The 25,618-nt window shown below is 34.4% G+C and overlaps 1 protein-coding gene across 2 annotated transcripts in view; it reads left to right on the plus strand.

The window, feature by feature from the left end:
• The first annotated feature begins 1,443 nt into the window (after positions 1-1,443).
• The window catches only part of LOC136030101 (MAPK regulated corepressor interacting protein 2-like), a 32,379-nt gene continuing 8,204 nt past the window's right edge, over positions 1,444-25,618 (plus strand). Inside the window, exons 1-4 of one of the 2 annotated variants that reach the window (XM_065708770.1) lie at positions 1,444-1,559; positions 5,426-5,534; positions 10,334-10,443; positions 11,342-11,440. In XM_065708770.1, coding sequence (XP_065564842.1) covers positions 1,514-1,559; positions 5,426-5,534; positions 10,334-10,443; positions 11,342-11,440 — 364 coding nt within the window. In that variant the 5' untranslated portion in view covers positions 1,444-1,513. The remainder of the gene's footprint in view (positions 1,560-5,425; positions 5,535-10,333; positions 10,444-11,341; positions 11,441-25,618) is intronic. The other variant, XM_065708771.1, reaches the window with a different exon arrangement.

The following is a 25,618-nucleotide window of genomic DNA, read 5'->3' on the forward strand; positions in this document are numbered from 1 at the left end:
TCAATCAAATAATCTTCCTCCAAAGCTTAAATGGCCATCATTTCCATAAGAACCTGATATGCCCATGAGGCATAGCTTACAACCCATTCCCCAGGTTCTTTGCTCTTTACGCAAAAGCTTTTTAGTACTTTTTAAAAAGTTCCTTATTGTTCTAATTAAATGGACCTTGTGTTTCAGGAGTCATTATTACAGAATTGGAACATAACCAAAACTTTAAGGTAAAGAGCGAAGTGTTGAGGAGGGGGCAATCCCCATCATACACTAAATTATTTTTGCTTGTCTTAATTCTTAATGATGGCCCACATTTTCAGTTGAAAAATCTTTTTTTTATTTAATCTCCGATCGTTTTTCAAATAATGCCAGGAAATCTGGCTCCGCATCCATAAACTCCCCCCCCCAATGGAAATACTCTCTAGACAATTCAATCCTGGTGAAAATTTAGACCTTAAAATCACCCCAAATAACTCCGAGCGTAAAATTGAGAAAGAAATTAGAATGCAAGACACATCAAAATAATTTTGTTTAGGAATTCTGGCATGAGGCTCCAGTTTATATTTTTCCCTAACAAGTTCACCAATGGAGACTTCCCTCCCCGTAGAAAATTCTCGTGTGGAAAAACCCCCAGAAGAAAATTCGTCCCCCATAGGAAAATATACACATGGTTCTCAATAACAAATACTATGCACAAACAGTTGGAAAATCTTATAACTGTAAGATCTTCCCCTGGGGGTGTGGGAAGGGTCATTTTGCATCCAAAGGCATAGTTTTTGGGCCTTTGAATTACGATGAACAAAATTGCTCACTCAAAATCAATAATTTTTGTTCGAGCGAGCCATCTCACGGAATTATAACACTACTGGGCCGATACGATCACCCCCGAAAAAAAAAGTAAACACGCATAATAAACTGCTTCTTTTAATATCCTAGAAAAAAAATTCTTAGACAGAACGGTAAAGTCCAGATACAGTACTGACAAAGGTACTTGTTAAACGTCCCGACCAGACTCAAGAAGTTTGATCTGTTAAAACCGGTTTCTCTGTTTGCATTCGGAGATAGTTAGCTTAGGTTCAATGAGATAGATTATTTTTTAGGCATATTATAATTAAATATTCAATACATAGAGTTTTTTTTTTTTTTTTGGTTAGTTTAAGTATATAATGTAATGTGTTTTGTGCAGCCTGCTTTCCATAATTCTTTGTTGTAGTTTCCATAATTTTGTTACTAACCTTTTATATTTTCATCATTTTTTTAGCATATTTCACTATGATTAACCTAACTAAATTCCATAAGTTTGGTCAGGATATTTAAAGAGCACTCCGAAAAATCAAAATTTGCTATAAATGATGTCACTCTTGAATCCGTTTCTAAGATTAGAAGCTGAAGGGAAATTTAATTTACACGGCATCTACTTCAAACTTACAAGATGCCGCTATTTTAGGAAAATTGCACTGGAAAATATTTAGTTTCAAACCAGTTGTAATTAGGAAACCCGACAGACAACACAGTGCTAATAATGTATTCAATACCTAAAAGACCTTTGATGCGACAAGCTAAGTCAGGTAAGAACAAAAGATAAATTATTCAAGAAGAATAATAATGTACCAGTCATCTTCGGCATGGTTCCAAGTTTCGTTTTAGGACAGCGGTAAATCTTGGAAACGTATTACGGGCAATAAGATTTTCTAAGAATTTGATAAATGTATCATCAAATTTTTAGTTGAATATCGAATCTAGGAATTTGTTTGTGACTTGAAAAAAGAAGAAGATTGCGTTGACCGACAGGCACTTTTTCTCTGGGCTCTCTGTATAAATGACGTAATATGTATATATATATATATATATATATATATATATATATATATATATATATATATATATATATATATATATATATATATATAATGTGTATCTGCTAATAGACAATTCAAAGAGGGTTGGATCACTTCCCATGTATGATAAGATCAAATTGCACAAGAACTGAAAAGTTTTCTAATATCCTAAAGGGATCTGAAGCCTCTCTGACAGAAGTATTCCCAAATCGTTTTTTTTTTTTAGAATTACTCAAATGCATACCATAGGTCAAAACGTCCTTCGAGGTCGGTTAGATAGGGGTTATGGTCCGACTTTATAATCATGTAATAATACTGTGAAAGAAACCTTTTAGCGGTGTTTAAATTATAACTATGACGATTTTATCATATAGTGTATGCTTGAGCCATTCTGTAGTTTTCTTTAAAAATAGATTTGCCATTATAGCTATCACGATGAGTAAGAGCAGACTATAGTTGACCTTAGGAATTTAGTTTGACACATCTAGGCCTACATTATTTTTTTCTTTAGCATAGGCATTTGAAGATAACCTAAAACCACAATAGTAACCAAAATCAGCCCATTGAGTCCTTATTGCGTAAATGATGCTCTCCTGAAATAAGGGAGTTCTTGGAAGATCAGAAAATGACTTTTCCCAATTTAGTTTTGAATCAAAGCAGGTCTATCATATCACACTGATTTGCTCAATATTTATAAAAAGGTAAGTGTAAATAGGTTTCTTTTTTGTGGATTGTATTTAGCTGAATAATAACAAACAGTTTTACAGTATATTGCGAAACTTGTGGTACAGAAAGACAAAGTTAAGCCTCTATTTTTTTGTGGAAAAGCAAAAATGATTACGTAATAGCAATAGTGATTAATATTTTCTAGAGCTCTGTCTTATCATGTTTTATAAAGATAATATTTCTATTATAAATCTTAAAATTAATTTTATTTAAGCAGTAACTATGTTAATTTCAGCACGATAAAATAAATCATTACCTACAAATTTCAATAAAAATGGGTTCAAATAGCAAATTACGTAACAAATTTTATTGTTCTAATGCGTAAATCCAAAGGCTTGACAAACTTTCTGAAGATATAGACACGCACATCATGGACGACAACAGAAACTTTTAGATGGGATAATGTCAGGCACTTACGGGATAATTTGGTCTCAGAAGGGCAAACAGTTGGGAGGGGGATAAATTTGAATAAATAAACACGTAAATCATGTAATAAATATAAAAAAATAGTGAAAATCTTTAGATCTTGAAAAGAGCCCAAACTAAAAGCCCACATCCCTTGTGAATGTATAAGAAGGAAAGTACAAATGCTTTTTGTTGGGGGGGGGGTTTGAATATCACATGTTGTCGGCCGGAAAACTGCCACGTTTTCCCAAGTTTTAAAGAATATGAGACTTATTGATTTTTTGATTATCTTTGTGGGGGGGGGGGAAACACCTGGTTTGATCCTCTCACACTTGCGGGTCCCCAAGAAACTCATATATAGGTGACCTAGAAGGGTGGGAGCAGTTTTATGGTAATACCAAAACACTAGTCATGTAAATATTATGAGAAAGGAAAGGAAAATCATTAGATCTCCAGAAAAAATCATAATATTTTTGGGAGCCTTGTGTCGGTCCTTTGTTACGCACGTACGTGCAAAGACAGAATACCTTCTGTTCGAATTTATCTATAAGCTGTAGTAAATTAAACATAAAGTAAAAAAAATAACGTTTGAAATTGCTGCATAGCAGATATACATGAGAAACGAAGCTTGACAATAAAAGTATTCCCTTCTGAAAATTAGAAATTGAATTCAAGTAAGTCTAAACATATTATTACTTGCTAAGATTATGTTTAGCTTTCAAAATTATGGTATGTTTTATCTTACAGTATGAATAGTAAATGGGAAACGGTAGCAGCTAGTGTTTCCTTAGAAATCCTAGTTCCATATTCATGAAAAAAAAAACTTTTTAATGGCAGCAGCAACGACGTTTTATACAAACACAAAGGCCACAAATAAACAAAGAATTTCAAATATGTCTCTAGGGGATGACGGATGGTTTTGATCAGCCCTGACATAGAAGATCTGAAATATATTGCACATGCAAACACGGGCATTCTGGGGACATTTGCCACTATTCTGACAAGTTTTTCAAATTTTTTCCCGTGAACGTTTTTGCAGCCCTCTTCATCACCTATTCATACCCGGAAAAATGCCAATGGCTCTTTTTGAATAATGCTGTCCTTTTTATCCAAAATGTTTTGCACATTATTTTTTAATGACACTATTTATATCTAAAACGTTTGGATGGACGTTCAGGCTATTGATTCATGTGTCCTTAATCACAGCTAAATTTCCTTATTCGTTTTTGTTTATTTTTTCTTTCCTTTCTTATTTCGATGAAATAATAGAGTCAATTGGGACGCCACCAAATTGGCTCTTAATTCGGTCCTTATAGAAAAAACAATTTTATAGACTTTTTGGAATTCGAGTTAGTGGACACTCTAAAGAGCGTTCACGTCTTGGATGACTGTTGAATATTCAAGTGTTTTACCCTCCGTTGTTGCAGCATCTCTGATCCTTTAACATTCGAACTCCAGTTAACTTTTCATAATTACCGTCACTAAGCAGAGTCAAAAATGGTGTTAAAGTATTTAAAAGGACTTCATGAAGTTCCTTTGAAAATTTGGCTTAACAATGTGAAGACTGTCCAACTCACTAGGCGAAAATGTTCGACGTTACTACCTTGTCAGAACTTCAGTTGAACTAACTGTAGCTAAGCAAGTGAAGTAGATAAGTATGACGGCACTAGACCATCAAGGTCCAAACTGGCGGTACTGATCTCTTTTTCATGGCCCTTCAGCCAGGAAGTGCAATGGTGGGCTGCGGGCCAGCCATCCTGTACTTTCGCACACTCTTCCTGCTTACCTTCCCCAGTTTTTCCCAGGTACCCATGTAGAGTTGGGCCGACACGCCACTGACCCCTTTCAAACCAAATAACTACCATAGTTGGGTAAAGCGTACACCCGCTCTTTAACGTCTGGGTTGCTCATTTCTATGTCAACTGAGAATAGTGAATTGGACGCATGTTTTGGCGGTAGTTTCAAATTTAACAATTTTATGCTATTTAAAATTGAATGATGCAAACTTCAGGTTCTTTTCAATTATATATTTGGTTCTAATGCAACTTACATTTCTTGAATGCAAGTAACAATAATTTTTTTTTGAATTTACAAGCTCCTGTGTCGACAAGGAAAACAATAATTTTTTTTCAGTCGTCTAAAGACGACAAAATGTGGACATGATGTCAAAATTTCTCAAGTCGAACACCCGCCATTCTGACATAGAATTAAATAAAATGGCAAAATTCCTTGCCCTGTTGACAGAAATCCTAACCCAAACAAGGCCTATGGCTTCATTTGATTATATTAATAGACAGGACCTTATTCTTGCTGATATGCTTTGCAGGTTGCGAGAAAAATTTGTAAATATTTGAATGGTAGTCTTTTATATTTCACTATAAAACATTACTTACTTTTTGGAATTCAGTTCGAATATGTTGATTTGAATTTTCATTTTCTTTTTCCTTATCTACGTATTTTTACAGTCATAGAGACGTCCAAGATTAGTGCAAGCGAAGAAAATGGAAACATCAGAAGTAAGAAACTATCCCAGCAGATAGCTGAACAAGGAATAACCGGAACTGTCGACCAAAGGTCTGATTTTTGTTGTTCTGTTGATATACTTTTATCGCCGCTGCACTGTTAATGTGCTTGCCAAAAAAAGCGCTAAATTCCAGCTAATCCTGTCAAAAAATAATGATCGCTTTGACAGGGTTTTCATATGGGAACCGTAGGCCACATATGTTGGACAGTCTTCTAGGTACCTACCGCACCAGATTTTCTTGAAGTATCAAAAGTTTTTCCTGTATTTTTTTTCATTATTTTCTATCAAATTGAGGTATTTTTTTGCATTCTTCAAATAATTTGAAATGTAATTGCGACCGTTGATCTAAAAAACAACAAAAAACAAACAGATATTGAGTATTTATGAGATAGAGGGGCTGTCAAAGAAAAATGTTCTAAGGTGTGTCGAAACTGTCACCATAGTTAGTATCCATAGCCATCAGCTATTTGAGTCAAAAATTGAATGTGATTTAAATTCTGACCAGAAGGCATGTTTATCAAATAGAAAGGTCCCATGAATTAAAGGAGTTTGTGTCACCTTTTGCTTGTTTGTCAACATTATTTGGGCCAGGAATGTTCCCTGAAGTTCTAATTTTGGAAAATTGTTGACAACGCTAATGATAAGTACTGCTTACGCCTTTAAAAATTGAGATGGTAGTGCTTTCTTTTATATCAAAAATAAAATGTTCCAGTCTAGCTATTGCTGAGAATAAACTATAACAAAAAACATGCAGTTGCTCTTTTTTACTGAATGTTTAATTTTTTTGTCGTTGCCGAGATGAAAGGTTGTAGTCGCGTAACTAGGGTATGCGTAGCGTCCCTGGTGGCACTTTCTAGATGGTGGCAAGAAGAGAAGAAAAGAACAAAAAGAACAATGCTCGAGTAAGATTTCATTAATAACAACCTACCCATGTCTTTGTTTACAAAAAATTCTTCACATCACCTATGTCTTGGGCTACTTTTTTGTTTTGTTTAATAGGTATTTTAAAAGTTTTCCAGAGGAATTATCCAAGCCAAAGAGAGTTTTCCGTATGTGTTAGCCTGACCGTATATAAAGCCATAAGCTATAGCCGAGGAAGCCAGTGATAAAAAGGATTAACCTCAAACAAATTTCTACACAAATGTTTGATATTTGTGGTTTCCGACACTAAGTCTTTCAGAGTCTGAACAGCTTGTTCCTTTTCAACTTCTAGCTCCACTGTTCCCTTTCCTATACTATGTGACAAATGTGGTTTGATCCAACTTCCCCCTGTTGTAATAGAAGAACAGTCATGATGTTAAAAACGGCCATTCTAGTTCGTTCATCTCTTTCTATGTTCTATAAACGAAGGATGTTAACGTTAGCTAGAGAGGACTCAGAAGACTTTTCGTGTTGCATTAGGGAATGATTATTTCCCTGTCAATCAAGTTGTGGAACGATAAGAACTTGCTACTGCAGCAAGTTCTTACCATTGCTTAACTTGATAAAAGAGAAAAGGAGTATTTGTTTATTATTTATTAACTAAGCAAAAAAAGTTTGCCTTTTCTTCCGTAGTTAACTGAAGTTAACATTACCCGTCAACAAAATGTAGAAAATTGGGAATGAACTGGAATGATTTTTTTTTAGTAAAACAGGCCACAGGTTACGTTTTGCGTGCGCTAGATTGCCAAAGATTGTGTTTTTGGCCGTCTATTGGATGTAAAACGACAAGCAGGAAGTCTCTGAATGAGTTGGGAAGAGGCCACAAGGAAGGATTGAAAGAAAATTTGAAGATTATGGAGGCGAGTAAAGACTGAAGATGTGATTAAATTAGGGTGGGGGAGACAGGTGCAGAGGTATGTAGTGTCGTTTGGCGGCTTGGTAATGCAATTACTCGTTTGCAGCAGGAGTAGTAGTATTTTATAATCTAATAATCTGTCATTTTTTCTTTAAAAGTATGTTTTTTCACATGCTATTATGATAAATGACTCTATTGCATTTATGGAGAGACTGACATATGGTTGAGACGTTTGAATTCGTCCTCCCCACCTAAATCACGATGCTCAAACATTGTCCCTAAACCCCTTATAAACTATTTCACCTATGCTTTAATATTTTTTTCTTATTTTTGGAGGGGAAGGGGTCCAATTTAAAACGTTGGTTCCCTTCCAAAATAAGTTTCCATGTATATCCTTTTTTGTGTATTGAACTCGGTTCAAATAGCTAGGTTTCCACCAGCATTGGAGAAATTTTGTTTCTTAGAATTGATGTTTCTTCCTTAGAGAAAACAAAGAAAAAATAAATAGAAGAAATTCTCACTGAGTTTACAGCGAATAGCAGTAAAGCCAGAATGACAATCATAAAAAATGAGAAAAAATCGCAAAGTCTACTCCTTCGCCTTTTGCCCTTCCCTCCCAAGACAAGACAAGATTTTATTTTGACAAATTACATGATTATAATTTTCTAAACTGATCGACGGGGACCAGGGCTCGGTGTGTCGGCCATAAACAGAGGTAAGAAAATGCCGAAATAACAAAAAAAAGAATAAAGAAGAAAAAACATACAAGGTAGGAGATAACAGAGGAGGCCACTCCAGCGTGAGAACACCACGACAAAATTCCTACTAATATCTATTATTCATCAATCCCAACATCCAGACAAAGGACTATTTTTGAAATATGTTGTTTCAAAGAAAATTGTCTCTTGAAACTTGGGGATATTTCTACTAAATTAAGTTTATTTACAACATGAGGAATCTAATATCTGATTGAGAATATAGATCTTTCTGATTTAATTGGTGGAGGGTGAAACTTCTTGGAGTGGACGTGGTGGGCAGGAAAAACTGGAGTCTCAATTGTACCCAAATCATTGAAATAATTTGTTTAAGCTTGGATATCATAATACCTCATTGCTGTATGCAAGTCTTTCAGTTGTTTGAGATTAAGTATATTGAGAAAAATATATAAAGTTTGGGTTTCCAAGAGATTTTTAAGCTTCGCCGGGCGATGAACAAAAGTACCCAGAATTCTAGTTGCCCTATTTTGAATTATCTGAAGAGGTTGCAGATGGACTATAAATGTGTTGGGATAAATTACAGGGTAATAATTAAGATATGGTTCAACTAGAGAATGGTATAAAATTTTAAGGATGGGAAAAGGAAATACATATTTCAATCTATGAAGATAACCTAAGTTTCAATCTCAAATATTCAGAATGCTTACGGAAAGATAAAAGCTCGTCGAGAATTATCCAAGAGTAACGAAGTGAGTTTATTATTTTTATTCTACTTTGGTTTAAAATTAACTCTTTAATGGTAATTTTATTTACCGCCCGCTCTGACCGCCCAAAAATCATGAATTCAGTTTTAGAAAAGCTTGGAGCTAGGCAGTTACAGGCAAACCGTTTATTCAAAGATTTCATTGCTGTTACCATTTTCTCAACCAACAAAGGTGGGGTTTATGATTACTGCTAAGCTACTATCTTGGGGTAAACATTTTGGAAGGTCATGTATAAAAATCAAAATAGTAATGGCCCCAATACTAATCCCTGAGGAACTCCAATAACATCAATAACAATATGGCTTGACAGGTGCCCATTTATTTCTATCTGAATTTTTCATCCATGCAAGTACGATTCTATTAGATCCAGGCCTTTATCTCTAATACCTGTGTTATTGCTTTTCTCCATCAAAATCTCATGGTTTAGCGCGTCAAATGACTTTTTTATATCATAGAAAAGAGTAGACAAATGATTATCATTGTTAAGTAAATCATTAATCTTTAAAATAACGCAGCAATAGCTTGTTCAGTGGAATCACCCGACCTGAATCCAAACTCATTTTTAATACATAAATTCCTTTTATCCCAATACGAAGCAAGTCCTTTTTGAATAGTTTTTTCTAGAGCCCTAGATATTGGGGAAAGATTAGCTATTGGGTGATAGTTGCCCGTATCTGACTTATCATCTTTCTTATGAATCGGAACAAGTCGTACAGAATTACGTACTTCTGAAAAGATCCCTGATGATATAGATGCGTGATCTCTGATGATATAGATGTGATAGAAGACAAAACTCAAAATTCCCACCTCCTCGTGAAAAATGTCCATTAAAGCTGCAACTCGACCCCCCTCCCAGTCGTGGGATAAAACAAGGTAGTCTTACTAAAAACATGGCCTTGGGAACATTTTTTTTTACGAAAAGAAAAGATCCCTCTTTAAAGCAACTTGAGTTTTTCACCTGTCTGCATGCTAAATTAGTTTAATATTGATTTTTCGCCCAAAAATGGAACATTTGAAAAAAAGAGCGTATTTTATTCCATATTTTAATTTTTATTACCAGAACAAAATTGGCATCGGGCTCAAATCCACAGCCCTAAGACAGGGAGTCTAATGCCCTACTATCTGAACTAACAGCGCCTGTTATTGGATATTGTACCTGTTACGTTACTAAATACAGAGAAAAAGGTTTCCCATAAAAAGTTCTCCTCAAGCTGTATCGATATAACCGAACAGATACGTAGATTAGGGTCGAATCTCTCATTACATTTTAAACTAGCCAAAGCTGGCTTTGCCAAATTCCAAAAACAATACTAACAACTATTAATTTATAATTAGCACATTGTTATAGTTGCTAAAAAAGGCCATTGAAAAAGACTTTTTGTTGAAATTACAACTAGAATGTCTCTGGCTTTCATTTTTTTTCTTTTTCCAGTTAGTACCTCAGTAATTGGCTGCTAAAGGAAGGTGCATGAGTTTCCAGAAAATTCAGATCTAGCAGAAATTTCCTGGAATTTCATTTTACTTTTAATGTTTCTACTCCTTTAGTCTTAGCTAGTGACTTTCCAGCATTTTCACATTTCTTTATCTTATAGTGACTCTAAGCCAGTATTTCGTCCCGTTAACTTGAGGCCAACCCGTAAGTCAAAACAAGCAGATAAAATTTCTCCGGAGCATGAAGAGCTCGTCAAGTTTGTCTCAGAAGGTAAGAAGCCTGCGTAAGATTAATGTCTGCCATATTCTCGATGGTAGCAGTGCTTTGCAATAAAGCACCACCCCTCCTATTTTTATTCTGTCCTTTTTATTTGCTTGTATATTTTAGACTTCTTTTAGCCCCCCAAGGTGCTTTATTACTTTTTTTCCCACTACTGCTTTTTCATAGTTATTCTATTTTTTATATTGTGACTTTTTACTCCTTTTAATCTTTTATTCGCTCATCTTTCATATTTTCATTCTTAAAAATAGCTTTAGCACATCCATAATCGTCGCATCTGGTATTAATCCATAGATTGAATCTATCTTAAAAGTCAACCTCAATTTACTTGCGGATACTAATACTAATGCTACTGACAACACGATGCAGAACCAACCCACATGAGGCCAAAACAGTTGTACACGCTCCTCCTCCACATCACTCTGTTCATTGCTTCACTCTTTATCTCCTCAAATGGGCTTACCTACTTCCCTTAAATTTTTATTTAGTGCATCTTCCCAGCCCATTCGAGAACGTCATATTAGCAGTTCTTGTTTCCTTTTCATTTAAATAGAGGCCTTATACTTGTCTATTTAGGCCTTATTTTTTACACTCAACACAGGGATGTAATTTGTTCCATCAGTGGGAAGCAATTCATTGAGGTTGCACTGGTTCAGTTATAAATTTTTTTCAGTCTTCACGGGAGATTTGAAACTAACACCATTTTGGGAGCTTATTTCTATTTCATTTTCATCTTTACTTATATTATATGCTAGTGACGGTATTGATTAATAATTGTGTCCAAAGGGTCCAAACAAAAGAAGCGACTTATAGTGTGTCTAATAGAGAGCAAGCTAATAGAGAACTCAAAAAGGACTAAGTAAATCTTTTCTAAGCAACGATTTTCCAGGGTGGAAGCAATTAGAAGAAAAAAAGAGTGGCGTAACTGATTCATCCAAGTCAACTGCAACAGTGAGACACTATAGAAGTACAAATATAAATATATCAGGTGAGATTATCAATTAAGAGTGATTGGTAATGCTGTTCAAATTTGGCATTTTCTAGTTTTACATTGGTGGTGGTTTGACGGGTAAATTTTGCAATTCCCACAACTAAGCCAAAGAGTATTTTTAACTCATAAGAGTGGAAACTGGCGCTAGTGTAAAACAAAATCACCAACCCCATCTAGCATCTGGCGAAATTTGGCATTTTTAAGCCTAATTAATTAGACATGATTTGCCCTCATCAAACCTCATCAAATCCAACTCATGATTAGGCCTAGTAATATATACTGCGCCTAATAATTTTACCAAGGCAATTAGGCATAACCCTTTGCCATCATAGACAAAGAGGCTAGGCCTTATATATGTCTTTTAAACAGTAGGTTACCCTACCCTAAACAGCCAAATACTGGATTTTTAAGACTTACACAGAGACTTCACCCTTAGTGATATAAATATACAGATCTGGCCCAAAGAGCATGGGAAACTATGAGTTTTCAAAACTATTCGGTTAGGCCTTTACCAATTACCCAGCTCAACTTGAATTTTTTCCACTTATTTAAAGACATATTAATGATTTCGCCAGCCACTACGCCGCGTCTGGCGCTAGTAGTTTTCAACTCTTATCTTTCCATGTTAAATCACTGAAGTTTCCACTCTTATAGTTTCCCATGCTCTTTGAACTAAGCTGTTAAGTAGCAAAACCAACTGTGTATAATTTTGCATTTTTGAAATTTTAACCTCAGAGCATTTGTATGGCTTTTAACTGTATATGGAAACAATGATAACTCATTTAAATAAGGATTCATTGAATTGAATTGAACTGGATGATTCCTCCTCTCTTCCCGCAAGGACTCAGGAGGCTTCTTATACTATGATCACTATACCACTTGGTTCATATAAGATTTATCCGATTAATATCCTTTAAAAACTTGCATATCAACTTAAGTCCATCAGCACAATCACTGTTCAAGCCTGCTCCGCTTAGTATGTCACTATTCTGTCGAATTCTGTTTTCCCTAATAAATTTTCGAATATCCTTCCTACTGTCTTCTGTTCCTTCACAATCGAATAAAAGATGTTCTACCGTTTCCTCATTTCCACAAAATGTACATTTCGGATCATCATTATAGAAACGGGCTCTATATGCCTGAATTCCTGCATGACCTGACCTTAGTCTAAATATCACCCTGGCTTCAGATTTACATAGCGCTCCATACATTTTCTTTTCAAATCGCCTTTCTTTCTTTTGTATAATAAATTTATTTGTTGAGAACGCACGAGTGTCCTCGAGTGTCCTTATTTTCAATTTCTTTATCACTTCTCCAATTTGATTAACCATCCTGGGCGTAACACTTGCAAGTGGTTGCCCGTCTTCTATGGATGCTTGTTTTGCTGCAGTGTCGGCCATTTCATTTCCCCTAATGTTCGCATGTCCAGGTACCCAATCCAATGTGATAGTTACTCCTTTTTCCAGTAGTTTCTGTAATTCTTCATGGCAATAAATCACTTCGGAAGCTACTTTATTTTCTACATAAATATTCTTTATTGCCTCCAAACCACTCTTTGAATCCGAGCAAATTCTATAATTTTCACCTGCAGATGCAGAATCTATTAAGTATCTCACTGCTTTGGCTATTGCAACTAATTCTGCTTGAAACACTGTAGTTATGTCACTTAATTTGATTAATTTAACTATATTTTTCGAGGGGATTACAAAAGCAGCCCCCACTTTATTGTCCACTTTGGATGCATCTGTGAAGATATCTACAGTGTCAAGATATTGCATCTCTTTTGTCATCTTGAATGATTGATCACAATCTAGATTATCCCACTTTTCAAATTCAGTATTGCACTGGTATGGAATGGATTCCCACTGAGGGGTTATGAACATATTGGGCACTCTCAACATTGATGTCAACTGACAATCCATTTGAAACTCTTCCATTATCTCCTTTGCCCTCACAATACCGAACTGTTTTTTCCATGAACACCACAATCTTCCCTCTTTCAGCATTCTTGATTTAATTGGGTTTGACTGGTCAGCTATCCATGTCTTCTGCAAAAACTTTAATGTTGCTATGTCTCTCCTGCTGGCTAGCTTTTCAATTCCACTCTCTGATTCCAGAAAGCTCCGTGGAGTTGTCTTTCTTGCTCCAAAAGCTGTCCTTAAAGCGTTGTATTGAATAGTTTCCAGCTCCTCTAACAACGACTTTGACGCTGCCATATAAATTATTCCTCCGTATTCTATTTTTGCTCTTATGTATTTTATATAAAATTCTATCAAAAAGTCGGGTTTTGGGCCAAAATTTGCTCCACTTAACATTTTCATAATATTTAATCTTTTGGCACATGCTCTCTTTAACTGTCTTATATGACTTTTAAACGTCAGATTTCTATCAATTGTAATTCCAAGCCATTTGAATTCATTCACGATTTCAATTTGCTCCCCATTTAGAAAAAGGAGAGGAGTCGCATACTTTTTCCTTCGCGTGATTATCATTGCTTTTGTTTTATGGACCGAAAACTGCACACAATTTACCTTGGCCCACATTTCCACTAATTTTATTTTCTCCTGGGCCACCCTTTGCCCCTCCTCAATACTATCACACACTATCCACATTCCATTATCATCAGCGAAAATTGCAGCTCTATCCTCTCCTGTATCTAGTGGTATATCAAATTCACTTATGTTGTAATAATCAGGCCCCAATGAGGAGCCTTGTGGAACACCGCGTTTTCTCAGTACCTTCCTTTCCGAGTATGCTTTGCCCACTTTTACTGTCACTTCTCGTTCTTGTAGATAATCATAAGAAAATCGTAGTAAACGTCCTCTAACATTTGCTGCAATCACTCCTTCTAATATATGTCGATGAACCATACTATCAAAAGCACTACTCACATCGAAGAAAACTACTAAACAGATTTTCTTATTTTCTAAGCAATATACTGCGTCATTTACAAACATTTGTAACACTTCTGTAGTAGATCTGTTCTTTCTAAAACCACATTGAACATCTTTCAAAGTGTTAGTTGTTTCCACTTTCCATGTAAGCCTCTCCTTAACCATTCTTTCATAGACTTTTCCTAAGACAGGTAGTAGAGTAATCATCCTTAAGTTTTCAATTTTTGAATTATCTTTGCCTTGTTTAGGAATCATAGTCACTACCCCATCCTTCCATTTTTTCAGAAATTTACCATCTTCCCAGGCCTTGTTAATGATTTCTAACAATGTCTTTATCCATTTGTCACTTAAATGTTTGATATACTGTGGGTAAATCATGTCTAACCCCGGTGCTGTTAATGGTAACTTTTGAATCACTTTGTTTATCTCCTCTACTGTAAAATGTCTATTATAATCTATATCATTTTCTATTTTAGAGAGTCTCATTACCTTAGCAAATGTAAGTTGTTCCTCATCATTAAAATCGTCTGGTCTTCCAATCACTGACTCTACAAAATCTAATACTTTATTCGCTTTCTCTTGTTCTTCCACTATCTCCTCTCCATTAACAATCAAGGGTGGGTTACGATTATCTTCTTTATTCCCTGAAATCAGTTTTTTCACCGTTTTAAAAACTCTACTTGCAGGTTGTCTAAAATCTAACTTCTCCAGAAATTCTCGATACGAATTTTTCTTTGCTTCCAATGTTTGGCGCCTAAAGGCTGCATATTGTCTTTGACACATTAGAAAGTTTTCAAAGTTTGGGAGCTGCCTGTACCTTCTTCTTGCTTCTAATAACTGTTTCTTTGCAATTGTACATTCATTGTTCCACCAAACACTCAGTTTGCGGTGACTAGGAGCTCTTTCACTTTTTGGAGCCAGTTCTTGCGCTATTTCTAGGAGTGAATTTTGAAATGTCTCTATTTTCCCATTGACATCTTCATAACAGTTCACTCGTGACTGAACGTCTGTCTCTTGTAATTTATTCTTAAGAACTTCCCAATTAATCTTCTTTAAATTAACTTTACTAGATTCTTCATAATTTGCGTATATACTATTATCTTGAGAAATCTCTACCAAAATGGGAAAATGATCACTATACAGGGTAGATTCCTTATCACTTGTTATTGATACTTTTGATGCTAATGAGGCTGACCCTATGGTCAAGTCTATGGTCACTGATCTTCCTGTTCTGCTATTAATTCTAGTTGGTAAATCCTTTGGGGTAAGCAGGCAGATATCTGAGTTTTTCATTAAAAATTCATAGATTGTTTTTCCATTTCTATTATCATTTCCACATCCACACCAAAGACCGTTGTGTGCATTTAAATCTCCTATAATCAATACTTTCTCCCCTCCAGGCACTGTATCTATAATTTTTTCTAGACCACGGTCACTTAAGAGTAGGTTACCGTCTGGTATATAAATATTGAATATATTCAGCTTTACTCTATTTTTAAGATATAGTTTACATCCAACAACTTCCATTTGGTAATCCTCCAGCATTGACAAATAAATTGGGGTATAATTGATTTCCTTATTAATTCCAATAATCACTCCACCTCTCTCTTTATTCCATCTATCTAATCTCACTATTTTATAATCTCTGAATGATGGATTTATATATGGTTTCAGATAAGTCTCTTGAATGCAAAAAACGTCTATATTATTCTTAATGCAATAGTCTAGCACTAGATCCTTATTCACTTTAACCAATGATCTTGCATTCCAAGACATAATTGTTATGTTTGATTTAACAGTCATTTATTTATGCACTGATTCAAAATATGGCTGCTATTCATTTGCATGATTCCCAAACTTTCAATAAAACTACAGAGTTTATCGACTTTTTCTCTGATAGGCAGGTTCTCTATGCTTAAAATTTCTGGTGACAACGCTAGACCAATCACAATCTTATTTATAGTATTACTCACTATTCTTTGCTGCATCTGACTATTTTCATTATCCCTAAAAGGCACGTTGATTTTTGCTTGTTCTTTATATGCTTGTTTGTTAGTCACTTCAGCATATGACCTATAAACTATTTCTGCTCTTCTAAAACTCATTTGATGTCTTTCTGCAACTTTTAGAATCTCAGTATTCCTTTGCCTGACAATACATTGCATTGAAGTTGATGGATGGTTACCATTACAATTAATGCATTTGTATAGTGATGTTTTATTTTGTAGATTGTTGTTCTTCATTTGACACAGTCCAGATGCATGCTTTCCAGCACATCGTAGGCAAATTTCTTCTTTTGCTGGGCAATATTTCTTTACATGTCCATATCTTTGGCACTTATGACATTGTAGCAATTGTCTCTTATATTCATGCACAATCCGCCTCCTCCCCCCCATCCAGACCACTGGAGGAAGGAAATTATTTTCAAATGTTATCAGTACTGCTAGACTGTCTTCCATTTTTCTAGTCTCTCTGTTAAATCTTTTTTGCCTTTTGGCCCCAATTATTGTAATTGGGCTATCTAAACTATCTAAAACATCATCCTCTGAAACATCAAGGGGTATTCCCTTGATTATCCCTCTTACTGTCTCACCTCTTCTTTTGGCTTCTATTGCCAAACCACACATTTGACTTTGCTTCAAAATTTTCTCAGCTGCCACCTCATTTTTTACAAAAATAACCATTTTCCTTCTTTGGGCAAAAACTTCAAACTCAAACTTGTTTTCTTTTAATATTTCTTTCATGCACTTTGAAAGTCTGAAATCTTCTGGGAATCTTTTTGATTCCTCTTCCTCCTTTACTTCAATGACCATTCCAATCTTGAAAAGTTCTTCTTCTGGTATATCAAATTCTTTATTAATATTTAATTTGGTTGACACCCACTGTCTCTGGTTTGGCTCCTTATTTATCCCTTTCTTTCCATCTTTTGGAACCTGGGATGAGAGTCCATCCTTATTCACTACATTATACTTTTTCGATTGAAGTTTATTTAGAAACCTAAACCCAATTTCAAATAATTTATTTAAGTGACTATTTTCATTGTGTTAATAATAAAGGGTAACTGCACATACTCTTTATTCAAAAATGCAAAATGAAACGTTTGTTCTCTATTGCTTGTTTTACAGATGTGGCCTAGTTAGCTTTGAAATATTTCAATTTATAGTTGGACTTGTTAAAAAAAATTCGATTAATTCCTATTCGCTCGCCAAACCAATTAGCTCTGTAAAACAATCATGGAATGTCTTTCCACTTTTTCGTGTAAGAATCTTGTAACTGAAGTTTTTTTTAAGCGGTAGATATTGTCCTAGAAGTTGCAAAAGAAAAGATAGAAAAGGAACATGACACCTTTGAGCCCCCCCCCTAACGCAAGGGGAAAATAAAGTTCTTAATGTTAAATCTAAATTTGTCCACATATTCTTACCCCTTCTTCTGTCCAAAGGAAAAAAAAAATGGTGATGCCTTTGTCTACAATTGCACGTTTTTTTATGGATTCTCCCCTTTCCAAAGACCGACTTAACCTTTATGGGATCTCCATTTTAAGTTACTAACTATGAATCGAAAGTAAATCTTGAAGCCGTTTGAAGGCGTGACGACTAGGCTTGAAAATATTTCATCTAATTCCATGTATACCTATTGGGTTTCCTCTGACCCTGTAGTCATTCCTCCACGTCAGAAGTAACTTGCCAATTTTTATTAAAGGAATAGTTGACATGGGCCCTGACCCATGGTGTCGTCTGGAAAATCAGACGGGAAAAACAGAGAAGGAAAAAAGATTAGGTTTTAATGAAAATTATCATATTAAAGGTAATGCAAACGTCAGAAAGAACCATTCAGATTGGCAGACCATAGTCCGATTGGCAGACCATAGGCTATTTGGAATCGAATAGCCTGTCATCAAATTTGCCAACATCTACGTTGACCGTCCTATAAAGAATATTTTGACTCGAAGGAATGCGGTCATTTGAAGTCAGCTTTAAAGCTGATCTTTCAGGCCGCATTTCACTTTTAAGATCGACGAAAGAGCTATTCAACTAAACACAATTTCGCCCGTCAGCTTTGACTTGCTTTAAAACGCTGAAAATGTGCTTGCCAATGATCTTTGACATTCACGTTGAAGAAAAGAACTCTACCATTCTCAAAATGTTTGGAAACATGACGCCTCGTGCAGGAGGTTTATTGTTTGAATATGGAACGAACAGACTACTATGTCCAAATCGTCTAAATTCTTAAAACCGAGCTTCTGTTATTATCTTGAATTCTGCTGAATTAGCTGAATGATCCCGTTAGCATTCAGTCCATCATCAGAAGTTGAGAGCAAAAACTTGTTCCTTTTTCTATAAAATAACATTTCTCAACGTAAATGCAGCAATAAGAACATTTTCCGGTGTAATTACGGTATCGTGAGAAAATTGTTCGACATTTTTCTTGAAGTTGTGGTATTATACCAAAAATATGGTATAAGTGACAACACAGATGCAGATACAAGTAAATTTTGTTCAACTGCCCTTAGTCCAATGGGAAATTGTCGCCTACTACACGGGTGGCTAACCTTCGATTACTACTTGGTATATTATTTTGCCCTGGATTCTGGCACTTTGCTGTTTCTTTTTATTCATCGGGGTGATGGTGATTCAACCTATAGTAACAATTAATCTCCTATGAAAAGCTATATTTTTATTCTATCTGAAACCTGACACTCATTGTAAACTATGAAGTAACTAAAGAGAAAAATAAAGAAAATATGTTTATTTACATAAAATGCAAATATACCTTTCTCTCCTTGTCCATTCATAGCAGAAAAAATGATACACTTAAAGACAAAGCAAATATATCAATGAAAAGCCAAGCTTTCATTCTATCGAAATTCTGACAAACCATTGAAAGATGCAAAAACTTGAGAAGGAAAGTAAGAAAAGTGTGTTTATTTACCAAAAAATCAGACTTTCATGTGACCATTGGTTCTAATGTTGGAACCTTTGACACACTTTCTAAAAAATGTAAATGTTTCCGTGTGTAAGCGCAAGCACTGGTCAAAAATAATGCGGCCGGGAGGTTACGCAGATAAGACTTGTTATTCACACTCGCCACCCTGAATACTGTCGACTGTATGTAAAGTTAGTAGTGATGCCTCCATGGTTTTTACGACACACGTATCCCTGATTTAAAATACACAAATATCGCTGGATTCCATGAGGGCACTATCGAATCATTCCATGACAGTCAGCAGATGTTTGTTAACTCATAGGGAATGTTTTCTAAGAGATGCAAGTGTCTGTTATATAACGGATTTTGTTTACTTTCGAATGTTACGTAATAGGGAGGGTTTACTTTGGCTGTTTTGGGATAGTTTGTTTGATTCTTAAGAACAACTTCAGGGTCCCTGCCAAAACAAGATTTCTATATTGATTCTTTAAAAAATCTTCAGGGTTCCAAATCAAGATCTCTTTGCTTTTTATGTTTAAAAGCCTGCAAGAGCCAGGAAGAAACCTCCAGGGCCCGCTAGTGGGGAGCCTTCAAGATAACAGAAACCCTACAGGGAAATTCCACCAGCCCCCTAGCATCCAATACAAATGGGGCCCTAGAATTCAATTCCATTGGGGAGTCCTAGTATTAAATTTCGTCTAAGGCCTAGCCTAACCAACCGGGGCCCTAGCATCCAATTTCATCGTGTCCCTAACCTAACCACTGGGGGCCCGAGTACCCCATTCCATCGGTAGCTCTAGAATCAAAGTTCATCGGGGGAACCCTAGCGACCAATTTCACCGACTAGACGTTTTCAGGACGTTTCAAGATTTCTTTGGCTGTTATGTAATAGAGGAACGTTTACTTATGTTTAGGATGGGACAATCTCGCGTGACATGGTAGACTTCAGGGGGAGGGTGGGGGATCCCCGTTTATAACGATAGAAGGGCACAAATGGGGTGCTACGTAATGACGGTATACACATGCGCTCTATATTGATGTACGCAGAAAGCAAAAATGATTCTCCTGTCCTAGCAGGACACGATCTCGCTTGTGCTTTCGATTCAACCATTCACGAGCAGATACTGTTTTCGACAGCACAAAGAGGAGTCCAAGCATGTGTTATAAAGCCCTTTGACTCAATGTATAGTTCATTTCGAGTTAGAATAATGCCCAAATTGTAAATTGTGATGTACTAGTTGAGTCTGATATACCAGTAAAGAAGGGTATCAGGCAAAGGGAAGTGAACTTGCCAGATTTGTTATGAATGAGCAGATTTGCTTACTCATTAGCTATGCAGACGATATTTTAAATATTAGTAAGACTCTACAAGGAATAAAAAGTTGTTTCAGTGCTTTAAAGGATGATTATTCTCGTATTGGCCATTCGTTTAACCCAACGGAAACGGAACTACTGTTTTTTAACTATAATGTGTCTACCGATGATGTATCCATTATTCTGGAAGGCACTGAGGTGAAACCAGTTCAAGCTATTACTTACCATGGAGTTCCAATTGGTAAATCGCTCAAGGTTACGCGTGAACTTGCTATTGATTATACCCTTAGGAAAGTTCATGGTGGATATGGAAGGCTTGACTGAAATAAGACAAGATTTAATCGTCATATTCTAGCCCGGTTATATAATCTATTTGTTCTGCCACATTTTGTACACATATCTCCGCTTGGAAATGTTTCACTCAGACATTTAAGAAAAAGCTGTTATGATTCATTTTAAGTATGCTAAGTATTTTCTTCGGCTACTACCGTGGACCAGTAACCAGTATTTGATTAAAAGATTTGGTCTGATAGATCCAGATGTTGCAGTCCCTATGAGAGTAATTAATTTTCAAAATAATTTCCAGGCTCTAGATCACCCTCGGTGACTCTTCAGAGTATGTTTTAAATTAACAAACACAAAATAGAAACAATAGGGAAAATCTTTTCAAGACAGTGGCAATCAATTATGTGAATATTTCGGCTCTATGTCCAAGGGCCGTCTTCAGCACAATACGAAAAATATATAAATATATATATATATATATATATATATATATATATATATATATATATATATATATATATATATATATATATATATATAATATAAATATATATATATATATGTATATATATATATATATATATATATATATATATATATATATATATATATATATATATATATATATATATATATATATATATATATATATATATATATAAACAAATATATATATATACATATATATATATATATATACATATTATATATATATATATATATATATATATATATATATATATATATATATATATATATATATATATATATATATATATATATATATATATATATATATATATATATATATATATATATATATATATATATGTATATATATAAATATATATATATACATATATATATATATATATATATATAAATATATATATATATATGTATATATATATATATATATATATAAATATATATATATATGTATATATAAATATATATATATATATATATATATATATATATATATATATATATATATATATATATATATATATATATATATAAATATATATATATATATATTATATATACATATATATATATATATATATATATTATATATATAAATATATATATATATATATATATATATATATATATATATATATTTATATATATATATATATATATATATATATATATATATATATATATATATATATATATATATATATATATATATATATATATATATATATATATATATATATATATATATATATATATATATATATATATATATATATATATATATATTTATATATATATATATATATATATATATATATATATATATATATATATATATATATATATATATATATATATATATATATATATATATAATGAAAAAAATTTTGATATGGATTCTAATACACAATTGGTAGAGATATTTTTGTATTATAATGGAGCGTTGAAGTAAATCAAAACGTTTTATGTGTATACAGATTGTTAAAAGGGTACAACACAGGAATAACTGAGTATATTAATTTGGAAAATTCAGGAAATGCTAAGGAAAATGACAAAAAGGCAAAATTTTTATTCTAACTTACCACTACTACTACCAAATTACTCCACTTATGTACCAATAGCTACGTCAAAAGAATCGTATTTTTATTTTGATTTTAAATATATCAGCTTCAACAAGTTTAGTCTTACCCATCAAAAGCTACAAGCCTATTTGCCTTATTGAGAAAATAGGGGGAGACACCCATGAAAGTCACCGAATCAAGATTTTGAGATAGCCATTTTGTTCATCATAGTCGAAAAACAAATAACTATGTCCTTGGGGACGAATCAATCCCCCAGAGCTCCTGGGGAGGGGCTGCAAGTTACAAACTTTGACCATTGTGTACATATAAATAGGTTTATTGGGAAGTGTACAGACCTTTTCAGGGGAATTTTTCGCGTTGGGGGGGATTTTGAGGGAGGGCCCTACGTTGGGGAATCTTTCCGTAGAGGAATTTGCTAAAGTTTGACTCTTTCTCTCCACTCTACTTTTAAAAATATTCAAACACTTTATCGTAAAGAGCGGGGTGTTGAGGAGGGAACAGCCCCTTTCATAACGGAGTAATTTCTGTTGTTTTAAGTTTTAATGTCGCTCCTTACTTTCAGTTAAAAAACTCGTTTTTTTATTGTTTATTTTTATATTATTCTTTTCTTTGGCTAAATACCTATCCCATAGTTTTGATGGGACAATTTTTAGAAAAAAGGAACGGGGGAGGAGGCCTAGTTACCCTCCAATTTTCGGCTACTTAAAAAGGCAACTAGAACTTTTAATTTTTTACGAACGTTTTCATTAGTAAAAATATACGTAACTCACGAATTAACTTATGTAACGAACTGCTATATTCGTATGTTTTTACTACTTACATGAGGGGGTTCGCCCCCTCGCCAGTATACTTCGCTCTTCACACTAAAACTTAAATTTTGTCCCAATTCCTTAAGAATGACCCCTGAATCACAAAGGCCATAGAATAAATAGTTGAAATTACTAAAAATACTTTAGCGTAAAGAGCGAGGTATTAGGAGGAGATGAACCACTCACATGCGTAATACTTTCTGTTTGTTTTAAGTTTGAATGCTGCTCCTAACTTTCATTTGACAAAAGAATCCCCCCTGAACCCCCCCAACCAAAAAATTCAACTGGAAACGTCTGTACACTTCCCAATAACCATTAATTTATGTAAACAGTTGTCAAAGTTTGTAACTTGTAGCCCCTCCCACGGGGACTTTGGGGGAGTAAGTCGTTCTCAAAGACATAGTTATTAGGTTTTTCGACTATACTGCATAAAATGGCTATCTTAGAATTTTGATCCGGTGACTTTGGGAAAAGAGTGCCCGTGGGAGGGGGCCTAGGTACCATCGAATTTTTTGGTCACTTAAAAAGGGTACTAGGACTTTTAATTTCCGTCATAATGAGCCCTCTCGCAACATTTTAGGACCACCGGGTCGATACGGTCACCCCTGAGAAAAAAACAAACAAATAAACACGCATCCGTGATCTGTCTTGTGGCAAAAAATTGAAACTTTTAGAAGTTTCGAAACTTTTGTATATTAGTTATAGAAGCTTGAAACTTTTACTCTGATACGGGTTCTCTGATACGCTGTATCTGATAATGGGATTTTCGTTAAGATTCTATCAGTTTTAAGGGGTGTTCTCCCCTATTTTCTAAAATAAGGCAAATTTTCTCAGGACCGTAACTTTTGGATGGGTAAAATTATACTCAATGAAACTTATATTTTTAAAATCAGCATTAAAATGCGATCCTTTTGATGTAGCTATTGGTATAAAAATTCAGTTTTTTAGAGTTTCGGTTACTATTGAGCTGGGTCGCTCCTTACTACAGTTCGTTTGCACGAACTGTTTGATAAGCTTCGACAAGTTTAGTCTTACCCATCAAAAGTTATAAGCCTGAGAAAATTTGCCTTATCTTAAAACATAGGGGGAAACACCCCCTAAAAGTCACCCGATCAAAATTTTGTAATAGCCATTTTGGTCAGCATAGTCGAAAAACCTTATATGTCTTTGGGGACGACTTAATCCCCCACAGTCTCCAGGGGAGGGGCTGCAAGTTACAAACTTTGACCATTGTTACATATAGTAATAGTTACTGGGAAGTGTACAGACGTTTTCAGGGGGAAGTTATAGCGTTTGAGGGGGAGGGGGTTACACGGGAAGATCTTTCCACGGACGAAGTTATCATGAGGGAAGAGAGTTTTCATGAAGGGAGCGCAGGGTTTTCTAGTATTTTTTAAAAAACGAGAAAATAAATAAAAAAATATATTTTTTCAACTGGAAGTAAGGAGCAGCATTAAAACTTACGAACAGTAACTATTACATATATAAGGGGGCTCGTCTCCTCCTCAATACCACGATCTTTACGCTAAAGTATTTTTAGTAACTTCAACTATTTATTCTACGGCCTTTGTGATTCAGGGGTCATTGTTAAAGGATTGGGACAAAATTCAAGCTTTAGTCTAAAGAGCTAGGTATTGAAGAGGGGAGGGACCACCTCATATACGTAATAAAAATATACAAATATAGAAGTTCAGTAAGTAAGTTAATTTATAAGTTACGTATATTTATTACTAATATAAATGTTCGTAAAAAAATAAAAATTTCTAGTTGCCTTTTGAAGTACCCAAAAATTAGAGGGCAACTAGGCCTCTTCCCCCACCCCTTTGTTTTATCAAAATCGTCCGATAAAACCATGAGAAAGCCATTTAGCCAAAAAAAAAACATACAAACTCCGTTTTAATTATCATGTGCAGTGAGCTAAAATCAAAACATGCATTAATTCAGAAATGTGCAGAAATTAAATGAAAGAATTTTTTTTTTTAACTGAAAATAAGGACATATATTAAAACTTAGAACGAACAGAAATTATCACGTTTATGAAAGGGCTGTCCCCTCCTCAACGTCCCGCTCTTGACACTAAAGTTTTTTATTGTTTTAAAAAGTATAACTGTGACAAAGAGTCAAACTTTAGCGTAAAGTGCGGGACAATGCGGAGGGGACAGCCACTTTTATATACGGAATAGTTTCTGTTCGTTTTAAGTTTTAATATCGCTCTTTACTTTCAGTTGAAAAAACTTGTTTTTTTTTAATTTAATTACTTGTAGAGCTAAGAGCAATGAGATTAAAATTTCAAGAAGTATACAAACATAAAGGTTATCAAAAGGACATATCAGCAATGTCATAGCAGTGGCTAATTGTATTAAGTTGAATCTTCAAAGA

The sequence above is a fragment of the Artemia franciscana genome, chromosome 8, assembly GCF_032884065.1.
Source record: "Artemia franciscana chromosome 8, ASM3288406v1, whole genome shotgun sequence".
Lineage (NCBI taxonomy): Eukaryota > Metazoa > Arthropoda > Branchiopoda > Anostraca > Artemiidae > Artemia > Artemia franciscana.